Below are 17,878 nucleotides of genomic sequence, written 5' to 3' on the forward strand. Positions count from 1 at the left end.
AAATGCCAACTTGAATTTTAATTTTGTTTTTGTTTCCTGTCCAATTAATGACTTGTTAATGAGTATTCTGATCAATGCATTTTATTATAAAGGGCTGCTACTTTTTTGTAAACCTAGGCCCATGTTGCCTTGTTAAACTCTGTTCAAATTTAATTAGGATGTGTATGTTGTGGTGTGAAATTTTGTATATGAGTTGATAAATATTTTGGCTGTCTTTATTTGTAAGTCAGATAAAGCAAATGTAATACTAGTGTTTCAGGAGAAATGTTTTATTTCATCGATGAGAACAGCAGTGCTTTCATGTCTAACCAACTCCCTGAGTCTTTAAGACTGGCTCAGGATGTGAATTTTGGGAGAGGTGCCTATAATTATTTTGGCAAGGGGGATTAACTGCAGGACAGTCTTAATTAGCCAACCCTCACATGAAGGCCATAAAACTACAGTAGCTGGCAAGCTCAACAAATGGTCTTGGGGACAGGTGTGAAACAGCAGTGTGTGCACCCATTTGTCTGAAGTATGGCTGTTTGGGATTGGTTTTGAATCACAGGCCATTCTGTACCATGACGCCCTATTGGTGCAAGGATTTGGACAGAGTCTATAAATTTGGTCACTTTACCCCTCTCTCCCTGTCTCTGTCTCTCACACACACCATGGCCATGAAGATTAGAACACAAGCAGAAAGCACAACTTGGCAGCAATATTGAAACAGTCATGCAGCCTGTCCTGAAGAAAGCTGATTAGAAATGATGACTTAAGTAGAGACATTTAAGTAACTACAAGTCTGTGTGCCGCCTGAAACTACACATTTGGCATTTATCAGGATTTATGGTTGCCAATGTTCACGTGTATTGTTTTGCTTATTGTTATTATTTTATAAATACTGTATTATCAATAATACATTTTTTTCAAGTTGTAACTTCACTCCTACTTGTCCTTTTACTATATGTAATTGCCTGAGGTTATACATGTAGAAGAGAAGGTGGAATGAAATTATAAAGTACAACATACAATGCCTTATAAACAGTGGTAAGTCTATGGGATTTGAGGAATTCTGATAAAGTTAGGTTTAGGTTTAGGTTTATTTGTCATATATAGGTTAACACAGGGTCAACATACAATGAAATGTGTATGACGAGAAAAACAAGTCACTCAGCCTAGATCCAATAAAGCTTAAAAAAAAAAAAAGATTAAAATAAATAATAACTTTTTGCTGAGATGACTCGGAGCTCTCGTCGGTGCAGCCATCTTACGGCGCAGCCCAACTCAATAAAGAAAACAAAAGGGGAAAGTAGAGTAATATAGAGGTCTACCAAGACAAAACAGTGTATTTATTCAGTGAAAAAAACATTATTCACATTTTTAGTGAGTTAATGTAAACCTTTTTTATATTTTTTTTTATTTCAGAGTCCACAAGAGTTATTCCAAAACAGTGATGTCCAGGATGGTTTGCCTCATGTGAACAATTTGACCTCACCAAATAGCAGATTGTTAGCATCCACCAAGAGTCAGTATGGAGTTAAGCTTTTGATGCCATCGTCTGTTACCCAACAGGCACCCTCATTTATTCCACTGGAAAAGCTTTTAGAAAGAAAAAGTGGTTTACAGTTGCTTAAACCTGAGCCTGCTCATCAGCTTATGTCGTTTGCTGGCTCCTCAGTGAAAGTGCCTCCACCCTGGCACTCTGTTTATCCTCCCTCAAAACCTCGAGAAGTTTGGGTCCAGTCAGTTCAGACAGAGCATCCTGTCTGGAGTAAACCATTTGGAGATGGTTCTGTGCCTCTACACTTGAAGGACAAATTTTGTGACACTGATTCCTTGAAGAGGAATAAAGAAGAGAAAGCCAAGTGGGCAGATATTGTAACTAAGGGAACACCTAAATACTTTCATCTGAAACAATACACAGATAGTGCTGAACAAATGAGTTCTGGTCCAAGTCAGGAGGCAGATAGGGAGTATAGATATCCAACTATCTCCCAACTTCGGCATCATTTTCTTGATTTCTCTTCTCAACAGCTTCCTCTGCTACACCTTCGTCCTGCACAACATTTACCTTCAAGACAATCTGTCTTTCCACCCATTCAAGTAGCTACCCACAGCACATGGAGAATACCACCTGCTTCTCAAGTCACTACAAATATTTATTTACCTAATATACAGTCTCTTCAACCAAGACTACCTATGGGAAGTGAGGTAAATATTTGTGTTTGGTCTAAAATATTTTGAGTAATATTTGCACCGCATTAACTTCTTAAGAAATATATTAAAATAACCATGTTTAATATTTATAGTCTGATTCAAAGTGTTAACATCTGCACTCCCTATTTTTTTCATGTTTCTGTCCTTGTTTAGAAATAATAATATCAGAGATATGTTATGTTAAATTAAAAGAGCAAAGCGCTTGATGTGACAAATATTGCAAAATTACAATTTTGACTAGATCAAGCCAACCTGCACTAGAAAACACATCAATCCTATTCATGTAATTACTCCAGAATAACATTAAGTCAACAGTCAAAAGATTTAAAGCTTCCCAAAGTACTACTGTCAACCATAATACTTAATAACTTATTCCATGTATGAATAAAAACTTTCTAATGCTTGTTCAAAATTTACACTGAAACAGTTTCAATCAGTCTCCCGATGTTAATGTTGAATAAATCATTTTAAGATAACAACTGGCATCCACTGTACTAATTCTGTTCTTAATTTTATACACTTCAATTATGTCACCTTAATATGAGTTTGCTTAAACAGCTTCTTAATCTTTAATACCTCACCGTCCTCAAATCACAATTTTATACACTTCAATTATGTCACCTTAATATGAGTTTGCTTAAACAGCTCCTTTAATCCTTAATACCTCACAGTCCTCAAATCACCCTAGTTATTCTACTCGGGACTTTCTATAGTGCTACTATGGCTTTTTTGTAATATGGAACCCAAAATGATGCACAGTACTCCAAATGATGTCTCACAAATATATTATCCTGTATAGTTTAAGTGTACTTGACTTGTACTTGATACATTGTGCTATATAATCCTGTTAGCCTTTGTAATCAATCAACACTGTCAGGATATAGAATGTGAAGAGTCCACTGTGACTCCTAGGTTCTTCTCATAAGGCAGCGGTTCTCAAACTGTGGGGCACGCCCCTCTAGGGGTAGTAACAAAAAAGAGGGCGCGAATGTTGCCATATGTGGTGTAATTTCACTATTCGTAGGGAAATTTTAAACTTGTAGCGGTGTATCCGCAGCAAAAAATATAGGAATACATTTTTTGTATTCCTATGTAACGTCTTGACTTTCTAAGTGTAATATTTCATATTTATTTATGTTAGGTTTCATTTGCGTGTATTCTCTCAAGATCCTGCTGCAATGGCTTGGTTGATCCTCGATTATCTGCCATTCCACTTGGTTAAGTTTGCAGATAATATCAAACTATCTTGCTGCTTATATTCTTACAAAAAATAATTTATCTAAATTAATAGAACAGTGATCCCAGCACTGATACCTGAGGTATTCCACTTTTAATATTACCAAATTTAGAAAAAGTTTCTTGTACCATAATCCTTTTCACCCTGTGTTTATGCCAGTTTTGCTCTCATCTACATACTGTACCTTGAACCCTCATTTCCTTTAGTTTGATTATTAGCCTTACATATTTGCTTTGTGAAAATACAGGTTAATAATATCATGTGCACCTCTAATGTCATTTGCTTTGTTGCTACCTCATAGAATTCCATCATATCAATAAACTCAGCGACAGACTGCTGTCACTGTCCTGCTCCACTGACAAACTGAGGAGATCGTTTCTCCCCCACACTATGCAACTCTTCAATTCCACCCGGGGGGTAAACGTTAACATTATTCAAAGTTATTGTCTGTTTTTACCTGTATTTTTATTACAGTTTAATATTGTTTTTTGTATCAGTATGCTGCTGCTGGAGTATGTGAATTTCCCCTTGGGATTAATAAAGTACCTATCCATCCATCCATCCATCCATCCAAAACCCACGTAAAACCATGTTGACGTTTCACTTACACATCTGTTCTTGCCATTTGAGGTGCAAACCCTTCTTTAGTAATTGCTCAATTCATTTACTTGTTATATCTGTTGATCTTACTGGTATATAATTACTTGAGGTTCAGATCCCTTTGTCTGGTCATTACATTGTCTTTTCTGTGTAGAGTTAGCACATTCACCATTTGTCTCCCACATGCCCAAAGATATACAGATTAAGTTAACTGTTGATTTGCCCTTTTGGGGATGTGTTTGTATGTGTGTGTGTGTGAGTGGACCACGCAATGGACTAACTTCCTTTCCAGGTCTGTGTCCATGGCTACCAAGATAGTATAAATCTCTTGAATTTGTCAGAAAATGACACTGGTATATGGCATGTACTGTTGAAAGGATATGTCACATTAGATGACTTTTCCAGCGATCACCTAATGTGACATACCCTATGACTGAGATCAACTAGTCTACAACTAGTTGAAGGGTTGAGCTGTTTGCTTGTGAGAGTTGATAACCAATGAATTTTCAACTGAAAGTACAATGCATAAAATGTAGCTATGAGAAATAAGGAACACCCATGTTTTGAACCTCACAAACAGAAGAGAGGCTTGTCTGTCTGATACCTTGTACGTACCATGGCAGAATGGAAAAAATAAATAAAGGGCAGACATTGCTGCTGAACTTGCTGCAGCTGGTAGCCTTTCATACAGCACTGGCTCCGTCTGGCAGCATGCTATTGGCTGTCAGAAAATGTGGCACTTTGTTGTTGTGACATAGGCTGGGATTTTCAGCCATCTACTGTGACATGGTGCAGCGACAAGATCAAAGTCTGCAATTGGCAAGTCTGACATTACAAAAAGTCTTGAAATGTGACTTAAGGAAGAAGCCAACTGAGGAGTAGCAAGGCATCAGGTCCTCAAACTACACACAACAATGTAATTTTCTTCTTAGGCAGTGCATTTGGACCTTCACCTTCTTTTTTCGATCCTGGTTAAATCCATTTTGCCCTCTGATCTACTCACAGTAGTAGACTTCTTTTTGTGAAATCTTCAGTTTCTTTGTTGTTGCATTAAATAATCTTCAAATTTTGCAAAATAATTGACTGACATATTTCTTAATAAAGCTGTTTCATTTTGGTAGTTTTTGAACTTGCAACTAAACTTTAGGAATGACAATGCCTGACACCCCAAGGAAAGATAATTTACTTGCTTTATTGAGCAAAATTACTGGGACCAGCTGTGCTCAGACAATTACAAAGTAATGACTGCTGAAAGTGGGTCTTTGCACTCAGTTAATTATATTGTAAAGCAATCATTTGAAGCAATAATAGACATTTGCAACATTAGCAAAATCTTGGTTATATTTTAAATCAGTTTAGCGGTTCCTTGGTATAAAAGTATTAGTTTATTTCAAAAACATTTTCTCTCTCTCTCTCTGTCTAATACAAATAATACAAAGAGTACGCGACACGTTTTTTGCCCTAATTGGCACTTGTCAGGTGTACGCACCTTTGCCTTCTCTTACAGGGGTCAAATCTCAGACTTCGGTGCCTGAGGCAAAGCCTCTAACGTTGTGCCGCTCCGGCTGGTTCATTTACTTGACAGGGTGATGATCAGAGTATTACATTCATAGGTCTGAATCACAATCTGATTATTACTGTATATAATAATAGCATTGTATATAATGTTCATATAGTAGCAAAATTTCAAATGTTTAATTTTGTTATGTATTAGGTTATTTATACACTTTGTGTGCACTAAGGCAAATCATAAAACCCATTTCAGTGAATTATACATTTTAATTTTGGATTAATTAAGCAGTAATGTTTGCATTCAAGTTAACAGCAAGAATGAAACTTTTGTCTGTATTTCAGTGACTCTTGATTGCTGAGTACTTTGGAGCTTGGCTGCCACTAAAATATTCTGTTGTTTTTCTCCTTGTCCTTGTTTGCTGACTGTAACCAACTGTAATGATTCTTTCTGCTGTTGATAACTACCATACTGGTGTTTACTTTGACTCAATTTGTATTTTTGGCTGTACTTAAATTGTTTAGGTTTTTAAAACTTTCCTTTCAGCCAGAGTCCCATATCCTAGTATTGTGTACACGCTTGAGGCATGTATTCAATAAAGTACATAATTGAAATTGCCAACCTCTGCTCATAGAATTAGCTCAGTTCAGGGTGAAATAATTGTTAAAATAGAGAATCATAATTATTAATAATTGTATAATTATTTAAAACTGATCCACCCAGGGATCACAGTTGGTGATGCTTGTAAAGAACACCTGAACACTCCTGTTTGTTAGTCTTCTGTTCTTTTGCTGAAAGCAAACTATTCCTTTTTATTCCAAGGTCATTCAGTTTGCACCACCTTTGCCATCTCATACACTCATCCCGCTTCAAGATCTGATTGCCTTTGAACAAAGCAAACTACCTCCGAGCACAAGCAAACACCGGCACAGTCAGTGGAAGCTCCTGAAAGGAGGGATTTCAGAACCTTCCAGAGAATCTAAAGAAGGTGGCTCAAAAAGGTAAGGAAACAAATAAATGTTGATTTCAGAAATAATTTTAAAATAATGTTAAAAGCTTTATGTAGTTTGTTTGACACTTCATAGTATCTTTGATGATAGCACCCTGTTGAAGTATACACCAATCTTTGTTTGGCAGTGTAAATATTTTACACAGCTCTCACAATCTGACCACTGTTGCAGTAAGTAGCTTGCTCAAGGTATTTTAATACTGCAAGCTAGTGTTTAGATTTGAGTCTCCTTCTGGTAGTTCATGAAATGTCCGATAGGTATGTCTGTGTTGATTTGTAATTGTTCCTTTAAAAAAGGGAAAAATGGCGAAAGAAACAATCTGAGCAGACAGAGGAGAAAGAAAAAGTCAGTGATAAGGTCCAACCAGATGCTTCACATGTTGCAGTGAAAGAGGTAACTACAGTAATATTTTCACTTACAATTTTTAAGGCAAGTCATTGGAAGGTAACTATTGTGTGTTTGGCCAGTTTTAAATGTAGCTATCTGTTTCTTGACACTCCTGATATAATTTCAGTTGGAGGGAGGTTGGCCTAATCCTGGAGGAGGCACAGCCCTGTTCACAGGGCAGATTTGTTTTTGGTGACAAATTATCTGGGAGAACAGTGATGGGCGATTCTGAGGTCTTATACAAAATTTTCAGTGGTATTAAGGTTAGACCTCTGACTAAGTTACTCAGACATATTTTTCTCTAGATACTGTAATACAATAATGCACTTTGGATAATTGCCCTGTTAAAACACAAACTTCTTTTCTGGAGGGGCAAACATTTTCACCCTCTGTCTTTTATGTATTTTTTGTCAAAAATGACAAGATCTTATTACCTGCTGCGTTTTCAAAAGTCTGTGTTTTTGAGGGTTGAAAACACCAGGCTAGTGTGGGCAAAATGTGAAATTGCAGACTAATATATGAATGTTTAAACAAAAACTAAGTAGTGTGAACAGGGTCTGGGATGCATTGTTATCTTCATTTTAAAGCTTTAAACAAATTGGGACCATACATTTTCATCTAAAACAGGTTATCAGTTAATTTCTAACAAAGATGAAGTCTATTAAAAATGTTGTGCCAAGTACAAAAGAGAGGAATAGTTTTTAAGTCTGATTTCTGTTTCTTATTTTAACATTTTAAATGGTTGATGTTTAACATTATAATTAAACAATTGGTTGGGAACAGAAAATTACCTACTATTGAAATTTGTTTAAGTTGAACAATTACTGTACTTGCTGTCCTGTAATGAGATGCCAGGTCCATCTACAGTCTTAGAAATTCCTAATCATATTAGATTTTACTGCTGTATAAAATTCACAAAAATACGTTTTGTTAATAACAAAAAATAACATGTTAGGGTTTGTAATGTACATAAATCTGTTCACACTTTAAGCTTATTTTTCTTAGTTTTAGATTTTCTGTATACAGTTACCTCCTCTTTTGCTTTGGCTTGGTAGAAATTAAAAATGAGTGAGGAAGATTCAGTGAAGCAGTTTATGTGATGCCATCTGCATTTTCATCTTGAATTATCTACACTGTTTCAATACAGTATTTAAAAAGAAAAACTTTGTGCATTGACGTATACTAATCCACTGTAGTCCACCAAACATTTTTTGTTTCATAATCTTTTTTTATGTATAATTGATCACTTCAAATAGGCATGAGGTTTCAACAAAAAATGGAATTCACAGCAGTCTGTCAGGAATTGAATTTGAAAAATTGCACAGTTTACAAAATTCTTTTTTTTCTTTTGCACTGTAGCAAGCGGAATGTGAACAACCTCATTCGCTTCAACCTGAACTGGGAGATGGCTTTATTTTTCCACCAGGTTAGTTATGAATAAATTGCAATACCAATTAATTTATTTCACTGGGTGCATTTATTCCATCTCTTCTAATTTGATACAGCTCTATGCAGCTTCAGATTTCATGTGTAATTTGCACAGTCTTATTTGCTTTAGGGTCCTTTGATTCTCTGCTACATGATCGAAGTGTGCTTGCAGGACCTTTGCCCACCTCTGCTGAATTGCACTGTTTTGCTTCAACAAAGAAGAGTCCAGCAGATATAAGCCATGCAGCCGCAAACACTGACCAGGGTACTACTATCTATGCTGAAATTCACCATATATGTATACAACCTTAGAATTTTTAGCTTAGAGTACTTTTTTGATTATTAGTTGAACACAATATTCTTAATAGTTATTATCCATATTGTTAATATGTCAAGTTCATCAGCAATTCTGTGATGAAGCGTGAGCTGAACACATTCCTATGGAGCCAGTTAGCCTAATATGCATGACTTTGGGATGTGCCAAAATTTGGAAAATGCACAACTATTATACAGTGACTAGGCCAGGATTTCAAACCAGATCTCTGGAGATGTTATGCTGCAGTACTAACCAGTATGCCATTTTGCTTCAGCCATTCATCTCTGTAACTCATCCTTGTTTTATATGCATGCAAACAGAAAATAATTATGCAATTCACACTTTACATGCACATTTTGGTAGAAGTATTGTTATTATCAGGTAAATATCCAGAAGTGAGTCAGTAGTTTTCCTTAACACTAGAATTACCAGAGCCTACGAAAAAACTCGTAGATCCGTCCCATCTTAAATCGCTTCACACTTCTCCATCAGCATCTTTTGTCCTGTAAATGTGTCGATAAGCAGCAAACAGCAAGCAGTCTGCTCTCACATTCCCCACCGGCACACAGTTTTCTCAGCTCAAATCTGTTTACCTGCGTGTCAGTAGCTTGGAGTTGTATAGAGTGAGAAGTCAAGCAAAATGACACCTTTTATAATATATTGTTTATATATCGTTATTTGGAACACATGCATTTCATGTGTGTTCCGTGTCTACAACGATCTATGTAAACACATTGTTAAAACAGAAACGGTTTTCATGTTTTAGTAATAATTGACAAAATGTAGACATGAAGTGTATAATGTTTGAAGCCTGAATTCCAAATATCAAAGAAACACTTTCACAAAAGTTACAAATATAACAGAACAAATGTGCTTTTATTCAAAAATTTAACTGCAGAAAAACAACCTGCGTTTACCTGTGACATTGACACGCAATTGGAATGAGAGATTCGGTGGCGCAACGGTATCAGCTGCTGACTTGTAATCGAAGCTTCGCGGGTTCAATCCCGGGCGAGTCCGTTTTGAGAACTGAGCTGCTCGTATTCTTACAATTTTAGAATAAAAACATACATTTGATTCCAGTCTGTAACAGCCGGTGTAATTTATGATACTTGTAAAGGTTAGCTTTGTTTTTTTCTATTCTGTTATTCTCTCAGCCGTGTTCACGTTCCCAACTCCCTCAATCCCCCACCCCGCCAACCCCCCCCTCCCACATTTGACACTGCTGTTCTCACATAGACGTGCTATAACAGCGGTACACTCAACTCATGCCGACGATTCTACATCGGATCAAGACTGCACTTTTGCCATCGCTGCACTTTGTATATGTACATGGGAAGCTCTGCACTCGTGACTTTACGCTGTAGATCTGGCTCTTACATATAAAGGACGGTGCATGTGGCCAAAACATTAACATTTATATGTTACTTACATAAAAGCCAGATCCGATGTAGAACCATCGTCATGTAAGTAAATAACTCAAGGTAAATAACATTCGATTTACCTATTTACCTTTATTTATGTACTTACTTCCTACAGTAAAGTCACGAGTGCAGAGCTTCCCATGTACATAAACAAAGTACAACGATGGCAAAAGTACATTCTTGATCCTATGTAGAACCCTCGTCATGTAAGTAAATAACATTAGATCTGGCTTTTATGTAAGTAACATATAAATGTTAATGTTTTGGGCACATGCACCGTCCTTTGTATGTAAGAGCCAGATCTACAGCATAAAGGCACAAGTGAACTGCAGAGCTTCCTCTGTTTGATCGTCAAGGGCATGCTCACAAATTACACGTGTAATGTCGCAGAACATACCTGCTGACACTTTAGCTATAGCGCGTCTTTATGTGATCCAAATAAATAACATTTGAGCTATAGCGAGCTATAGCACGTCTTTATGTGATCCAAATAAATAACATTTGAGCTATAGTGAGTCTGTTATATTTGTACCTGTTGTGAAAGTGTTTCTTTGATATTTGGACTTTAGGCTTCACACATTATAAACTTCATGTCTACATTTTGTCAATTATTACTAAAACATCAAAAACGCTTCTGTTTTAACGATGTGTTTACATAGATCGTTGTAGACACGGAACACACACGAAATGCATGTGTTCCAAATAACGATATAGTATTTATAAAAGGTGTCATTTTGCTTGACTTCTCACTGTATACAACTCCAAGCAACTGACACGCAGGTAAGCAGATTTGAGCTGAGAAAACTGTGCGGCAGTGGGTGATGTGATAGTAGGCTGCTTGCTGCTTATCAACACATTTACAGGACAAAAGATGCTAATGGAGAAGTGTGAAGCGATTTAAGGTGGGACGAATCTACGAGTTTTTTTCGTAGGCTCTGGTAATTCTAGTGTTAAATGTATTATCCATACTTGTGGCCCAACATCCTAGCTTGAAGTCCCTTAGGACATGAGCCTGATGAGAAGATGCATACAGAGGAAGCCACTTAAGCAGCTTAGCAAAATCTTTAATTGAAGAAGTACCTTATGTAATCTCTTTTAACAAACCGTTTTATTTAGCTTTAGTGACCTAAAATATACCACAGCTGATAAGTTGCACTGTAACAGTCTGGAGTGTTTTCTTTCCTTCTATCAATTTACTTTGTGCTTAAATCTGCATAATCAAATTGTCTCAAGTCATGATTGCATCTCTGACTCTGCTGTTTGATTTGCTTACGTTCTGCGTCTAGCTGTTTCTTGCACTGCTATTGGAATAAACACAGACCCTTTGACCTTGCAGAATGACCATCCAATTTGTAAGTGAACTTTTTAAAGTCCTCTGCTTAATGTTGTAACAAATTTTTGTATGATTTGTGTGTAGCTGTAAATCAAAGTGCTTGTGCTTTGGTTGTTATGAGTGAAACTGTACCTGCATAAACAGAAAATAGATAACAATGAAAGGTCACATAAATATAGAAGGCAAGTTGAATGGCAAGGGCACAGTCCTGGTCATAGTGGGGGCAGTGAAAGCACATTTTTACTTCAATCAGTTGCTGGTTTTAAATGGAGTTCAGTTTCAATTAAACATCCTGCCATTTCATTCCTATACAGTTATTGAGTCAGTCTCAAACTTCTCAAGAGTTTTTTGCTTATGATTTTGCTCTCACATTTTTGTTCTGAAATATAGTGGTAATTAAAGACAATAATATTTGCACCCAAATCAATAAGATAGCAAAATCAAGAAATGTTTGTTTTATTTTTGAAAGTGAGTAACATTAAAGTGATTTTTTTAGATTGATACGATGAAGTTGTACAGATAGAAATAACGTCATGTTTAGACTTCCAGTTAAAAGCAAACATCCATCCATCCATTTTCCAACCCGCTGAATCCGAACACAGGGTCACGGGGGTCTGCTGGAGCCAATCCCAGCCAACACAGGGCACAAGGCAGGAACCAATCCCGGGCAGGGTGCCAACCCACCGCAGGACACACACAAACACACACCCACACACCAAGCACACACTAGGGCCAATTTAGAATCGCCAATCCACCTAACCTGCATGTCTTTGGACTGTGGGAGGAAACCGGAGCGCCCGGAGGAAACCCACGCAGACACGGGGAGAACATGCAAACTCCACGCAGGGAGGACCTGGGAATCGAACCCAGGTCCCCAGATCTCCCAACTGCGAGGCAGCAGCGCTACCCACTGCGCCACCGTGCCACCCTAAAAGCAAACATGTGATTCAACATCAGAGATACTGGGAGCCTTGGGATTAATGACAAGAGGGTTAACCTTGTTTTTGCAGTGTCCAGCATTTGTTTATGATGTCGTAGAATGCCTGGGAGGGAATGTTTAGCTGTGGCCATCAGAACTGAGACAGTCTGATATTGTCCATTACCAATGACTGTGCCTCCAAGATGGCTGTTGAAAGAAATTTTTATTTTCTTCTCTCTCATGTCTCTTTTATAATTGATTTTATCATGCCCTGTTTTGTTTATATTATTTAGATTAGTCATAGGTAAGCTGTTATGTGTTTTTATGTGTGTTAATTTTGTAAGATTCAGCAGTTTACTGTTATCACGTTAGAGCTGAACATTTTTGTAAGTTGTCTAAGGCTGTACTCTATAAAGGGACTCATGCAAAAGTTACTTAAATTGAACTGGCTGTGCTATCACAGTCCTCTTCTATAGCAACGATACCTATATAAAAAAAAAATATTTCAGAAAGACAAATTTGACAGCCGCAGATCTGGGGTGCCCCTGGATGAGTTTGGAAGCCTGGAATATGCAATAGATGTCCAGTAGACATAATGTATGCTGCATTGTTATTGATGCACTGCACCTTTCTTTTCATGGTTACTTTTAATTTTTTGATAGCTTTTGTTAAATGCATGTTCCTAGGAAACAAATATTGTTTATTGCTAATTTATGCCCAGTAATTATCAAAAGACGGTTTAAATTGAAATCAGACATTTTTTCCTCTTAAGCCGTAAAATCATACAGAGATGCTGAAACTGTGACAGAGGAATCTTCAGCAAGACCCATTACTTCACTAGAGGATGCAGGTAAGGTGTGGCTGAGTATCTCTTCAGTCACACTCCTTGTTTGTCCTTTTAGTGTCATGGTTGGTTGGCTTGTAGTAATTTTAAATCACATACTGCAGTGCCCAAATCTAAAATGACTACATGAGCATATCTGTTCCAGGAAGAACAAAAAGAGCAACCTAATGAAGAAAAACAGCACTGGCTCTGCCTGTAAACACATCAGACTTTTGTACACACTTCAGAACAAGAAGGACACATTTTGTTTAGTTGATGACCTTCATGAGAATTCGGCAGAAATAAAGGCATTCACCACCTCAACAGTATGTTAGAGGACCTACTTGTTGTAGATTTTGCAGTGAGAAAAGTACATGTCCTACAGTATAAAACCAAATCCATGTGACTTGTGTTTGAATTTACAGAAAACATAAATCCACACATGTGAGGTTCATCCATCAATGAGCCTCCTATTTCAGAGCTGCAGAATCCAGATCATGTCCTGGCAGCATCATGTGTATGGAAGGGACAACCCTTGAATGGGACACCAGTGCATTGCCGGGCACAATGAAACTCAAACACACACACACACTCTTTTCTTTGGAATGAGATAAGAAAACCCAGGTAGGCATGGGGAGAACATGCACGGTCCACATAGACAGCAACTAGGTCGAGATTTAAAACCAAGACACTGGACGCATGAATAGCACTAGCCATCGCAACACCATGTGAAGTTCAGGTTTAGCTAAGAAAGAAACACTATTGAACATTCCACAATTGCGTACACACTTAGAATAACTTTTGTATCAAATGTTTTAAATATAGCATTTGTATAGAATTTCCTGTTGAAAGACATACCAATAATTTTGTACCCTTTTATGTTTTATTTTGATTTTTTGTTCTGTCCTGTTTTTAAAAACCATTGTCATGATGTCTTTATATATTTTGTTCATTTATGCATTATTTTAATTTTAATTTTTTGCTTTGCCAGCAAATACCATGCTGCCTCCAGATGTTTTCCTGAGACTCCGATTTTCAGCAGAGCCTGAACAGAAGCTTCTTCCTGAGAAAACTTTTGATCCTGTAATAGATCAGGTTAGTTTTCATGACTGTGCAATACACACAGAATTCTTGATTTAGTACCCATTATACACTTTCATCAGTTTAATTTAAGGTACAGTAATCCCTCACTTATCGCGGGAGATAGGTTCCAAGGCCGACCGCGATAACTGAATTTCTGCGAAGTAGGGACACCATATTTATTTAATTATTTAACGTGTATTTGGAAGTTTTTAAACCCTCCCTGTATTGTTTACAACCCACCCTTTACTCTATTAATAACAGGGACAACTGCTAAGCAATATGAAATCGGTAGATAAGTTTACACTTACTGTATAGCTAAGTACACGTAGCAGCTTGTAGGCGGTCATGATGTCGTCGACCTTGTTGCAAAGATTCCTAAAGCAGATTCCATCCAGACTACTGCCTTATCACATCCACTTGCAACTCGTTTTGCGCCCTGGTTAAAGGACACTGCGGCCGTAGATCTTATATGCTTTTCCTCCTTTTTAAATAAAAAGAATCGTGGACTCATTGATGCTGTAATGGTGTAGCTGTTCCCTTCCTTCAACATATCCAAAACGTTTACCTTTTCTGCAATCATTTGCATCTTCTGTTGGCGCTTGGACATGGCCCGTGAAGCAGTAGCACGTTAATGCTGAACGAGTGAGATGAGACTTCCTGGTTAATGCAACACTCTGTCGCTGAGCCAATCAGCAGCACACAGGAACTTAACTGCGTGCTCTGATTGGGTAGCTTCTCAGCCATCCGTCAATAGCATCTCTTGTATGAAATCAACTGGGCAAACCAACTGAGATAGCAAGTACCAGAAGTAAAAAGACGCAGAAACCCACGAAGCAGCGAAAAATCCGCGTTATATATTTAGATATGCTTACATATAAAATCTGCAAAGTCGTGAATCCGCGAAAAGTGAACCGCGAAGTAGCGAGGGATTACTGTAATATAAAGTGCTGCTGTCATCAGTTGGTTTATTGCAGGATCTACATAGATAAGTAAAAATGTGCGGGAAAAACATTTCTAAAAATAAGTGACCTTTTTATACAAAGTTATTGAAAATTGTGAGGGCTGAAAACAAATGAACTGTATGCCATGACCATAAAAGGTGTTACACAGTCCATTTGAACTTTTTCACATTGTATTGTTTTATAATTGATTGTATTTATATGCACACACAAAACTGGGATAAAGTAAGAAAACAGGTTAAGACAGAAACCTAATTTCTTAAGAACTCCCCTTATTTAGTTCTTCTTTGGCAAAACATTACAATTTTCCGCAGGAATCCTGCATCTCCTAAGCAGTGTGAGAAATATTGCTTTTAAAAATAACTTGGATTACTATTACAGTACTTACAAAAAAACAACCAAACATGTAATATAGTTTCCTTTTGATAAAATGTAATGTGTTACAGACATTGTGTTAGTTTTTCTTCTTTCGTATGGAAAACTGCGTATTTGACTGGCCAGCACTTGATTTTAAAACCTAAGCTCATATATGAACTTTTATGAAACTGATCAGAAATATAACCAAACATGATAACTTTTCTATGTTTTGTAAACACTTTTTATACCCTCGAACTGAGCCACCGATGATTCGCGGTATGAACACTGGCCAATTCATCATCCAATCACACTGTTTCAGCATATCTATAGGATATTGCTGGATGAAAACTAAACAGACACTTTATAAATATATTTCTCTTACTGGATTACATGCAGTGTATTCTTTTTTGCTCGGTGTCTTGCCTTACAGCTTGTGCTACTGGGATAATAATAGTGAAGGTATGTTTGCTTCAACAAAACAAGTTTTACGTCGGTTTACTAATTATTTTAAAAAGTAACTACTTAATTCACATTACTTTTAACACGTTACCCTACTGCTCCCGACATTGAGTTGCTGAGCTTAGAAGGAATAATGTGATTTAATCTGTTTATGCTCTAAGGTTCTTTCAGGGAATTTTCATTGCTCTCACTGACTGGTACATTTCACCTTAAATTTGCTATCCATGTTCCTTTGTTTTTATTTAAAGCCATATTTTCCAAATATAGGGCTTCTCTGAAATAGGTTTATTTAGCCTGGACCCTTACCTAACTCTTTTAATTGTTATTTAACTGTTATTTATTTAATTATAAAATTATGTGATTTTTTTTTTTTTTCATTTTTTTTTAAAGAAGTCAGTGGAATTACTTTTTTGATCAAAACTGTGTCAATAAATGTAAGGAAATTAATAAGGAATGTAACTAAAATGCATTATGATTCCATATTGTAATACAAAAAATGTGAAAAGCAACAACTGTATTTGAATGAAATGCACTCAATGGTCTTGTGACTTGAAGGCTGCACTATGAACATAGTGAAAAAAGTTGCTATCTAAGATAATGATAGTTAATGTCACCCCGAGGGCACTGCATCAGTCTTACCTTTGTTCTGTCATAAATGTAATTTGTAGAGGCTTGAACCATAGTCCTCATGCTACAGACTTTGGTTGATAAAACTCATCCCCTTTTACTGTTGTAGTACAAAGTGTGCATTGCCCATTGTGCTAGACTTTTAGTAGCATACAAGGCCTGTTAAGGTTGAAGATTTAACAGGAATTTAGAAAACTAGTTGCACCTCCAACTCACATTCCACAGCAAGTAACTGAATTGCAGTTCATACCAGTATCAGCTATGCATGTCATCTTATAACAAAGGTGTAAATCAGAATTCAACTGTCATCTTTGCAGACTCTTTTAGACAAAAGGGGCCATAATGGACATTTATTTTAGACATGTGACCTTGAACTGAATTTGCCTGGAAAAATAATGCTTCTATGAGCAGGCATTGGGTCTGTAACTGAAAGTGACTTTGTTTCAATCATCAGAGGGTTACACGGTGCTTCAAAACTAGCTTACTTCATTCTCTGAAACATGCTCACTTTCTGAAACCTGAAAGCATATGAGCCACTCACTCTTTGGTGCTGAAAGCTGAGATCCACTCTGCCAAGACAAGCTCTGTGCCAGTGACCGAGTCCAGTCTGAGAAGACTGAGAAGTAGTCATTACTTCAAGAAGGGAACTTCAGAGCCTAAGCTCCTGTGCCAGAAAGTGTAATACTTTTGCAAGTTAAGTTGCAGAGGACACAGCAAGGAGGCTAACAGCAGGCCGAGAAAAGAACAGCACATCAGGAACAAAGGACCACATTGCAAAGAGGAAGTGTGCACTTTAACGCAAGAAGAGACCTCCACTTGAACCCAGATAGACAACAGCAACATCACCCTTAAAGACTTGGTCCCAAGTTACCCTAACATGCATGTCTTTGGTATGTGGATTAAAACCTATGCAGACAATGACCAGTCTGAATTTGGAACCAAGGACACTTGACCTGAGAGGCCACAGAACTAACCATGCTTTATTAATTTACATTTAAACTTGGAATAAGTTCTCTGTATTTATACATTTTACCAATCAAGCCAACACTTGCTGCCAGTATAGCTAACCTTATTACTACCCAACTGAAAGCAAACACTTGGTATTATATGTTGTGATCCGGAATTTAATTAAATTTACTTGCTCTGTGATGGTTATGAATAATGTGTAAAAGTTTCTTTCTCTGAATGTCCCCTTCACATGTCTTTGTGT

The 17,878-nt window shown here is 37.1% G+C and overlaps 1 protein-coding gene across 1 annotated transcript in view; it reads left to right on the forward strand.

The window, feature by feature from the left end:
• Positions 1-17,878, forward strand: part of cplane1 (ciliogenesis and planar polarity effector 1) — a 122,559-nt gene that overhangs the window by 80,920 nt on the left and 23,761 nt on the right. Inside the window, exons 34-41 of the mRNA XM_028802447.2 lie at positions 1,405-2,190; positions 6,366-6,544; positions 6,850-6,946; positions 8,300-8,366; positions 8,499-8,633; positions 11,395-11,460; positions 13,133-13,210; positions 14,175-14,278. Coding sequence (XP_028658280.2) covers positions 1,405-2,190; positions 6,366-6,544; positions 6,850-6,946; positions 8,300-8,366; positions 8,499-8,633; positions 11,395-11,460; positions 13,133-13,210; positions 14,175-14,278 — 1,512 coding nt within the window. The remainder of the gene's footprint in view (positions 1-1,404; positions 2,191-6,365; positions 6,545-6,849; positions 6,947-8,299; positions 8,367-8,498; positions 8,634-11,394; positions 11,461-13,132; positions 13,211-14,174; positions 14,279-17,878) is intronic.

The sequence above is a fragment of the Erpetoichthys calabaricus genome, chromosome 5 (assembly GCF_900747795.2).
Source record: "Erpetoichthys calabaricus chromosome 5, fErpCal1.3, whole genome shotgun sequence".
NCBI classification, from domain to species: domain Eukaryota; kingdom Metazoa; phylum Chordata; class Cladistia; order Polypteriformes; family Polypteridae; genus Erpetoichthys; species Erpetoichthys calabaricus.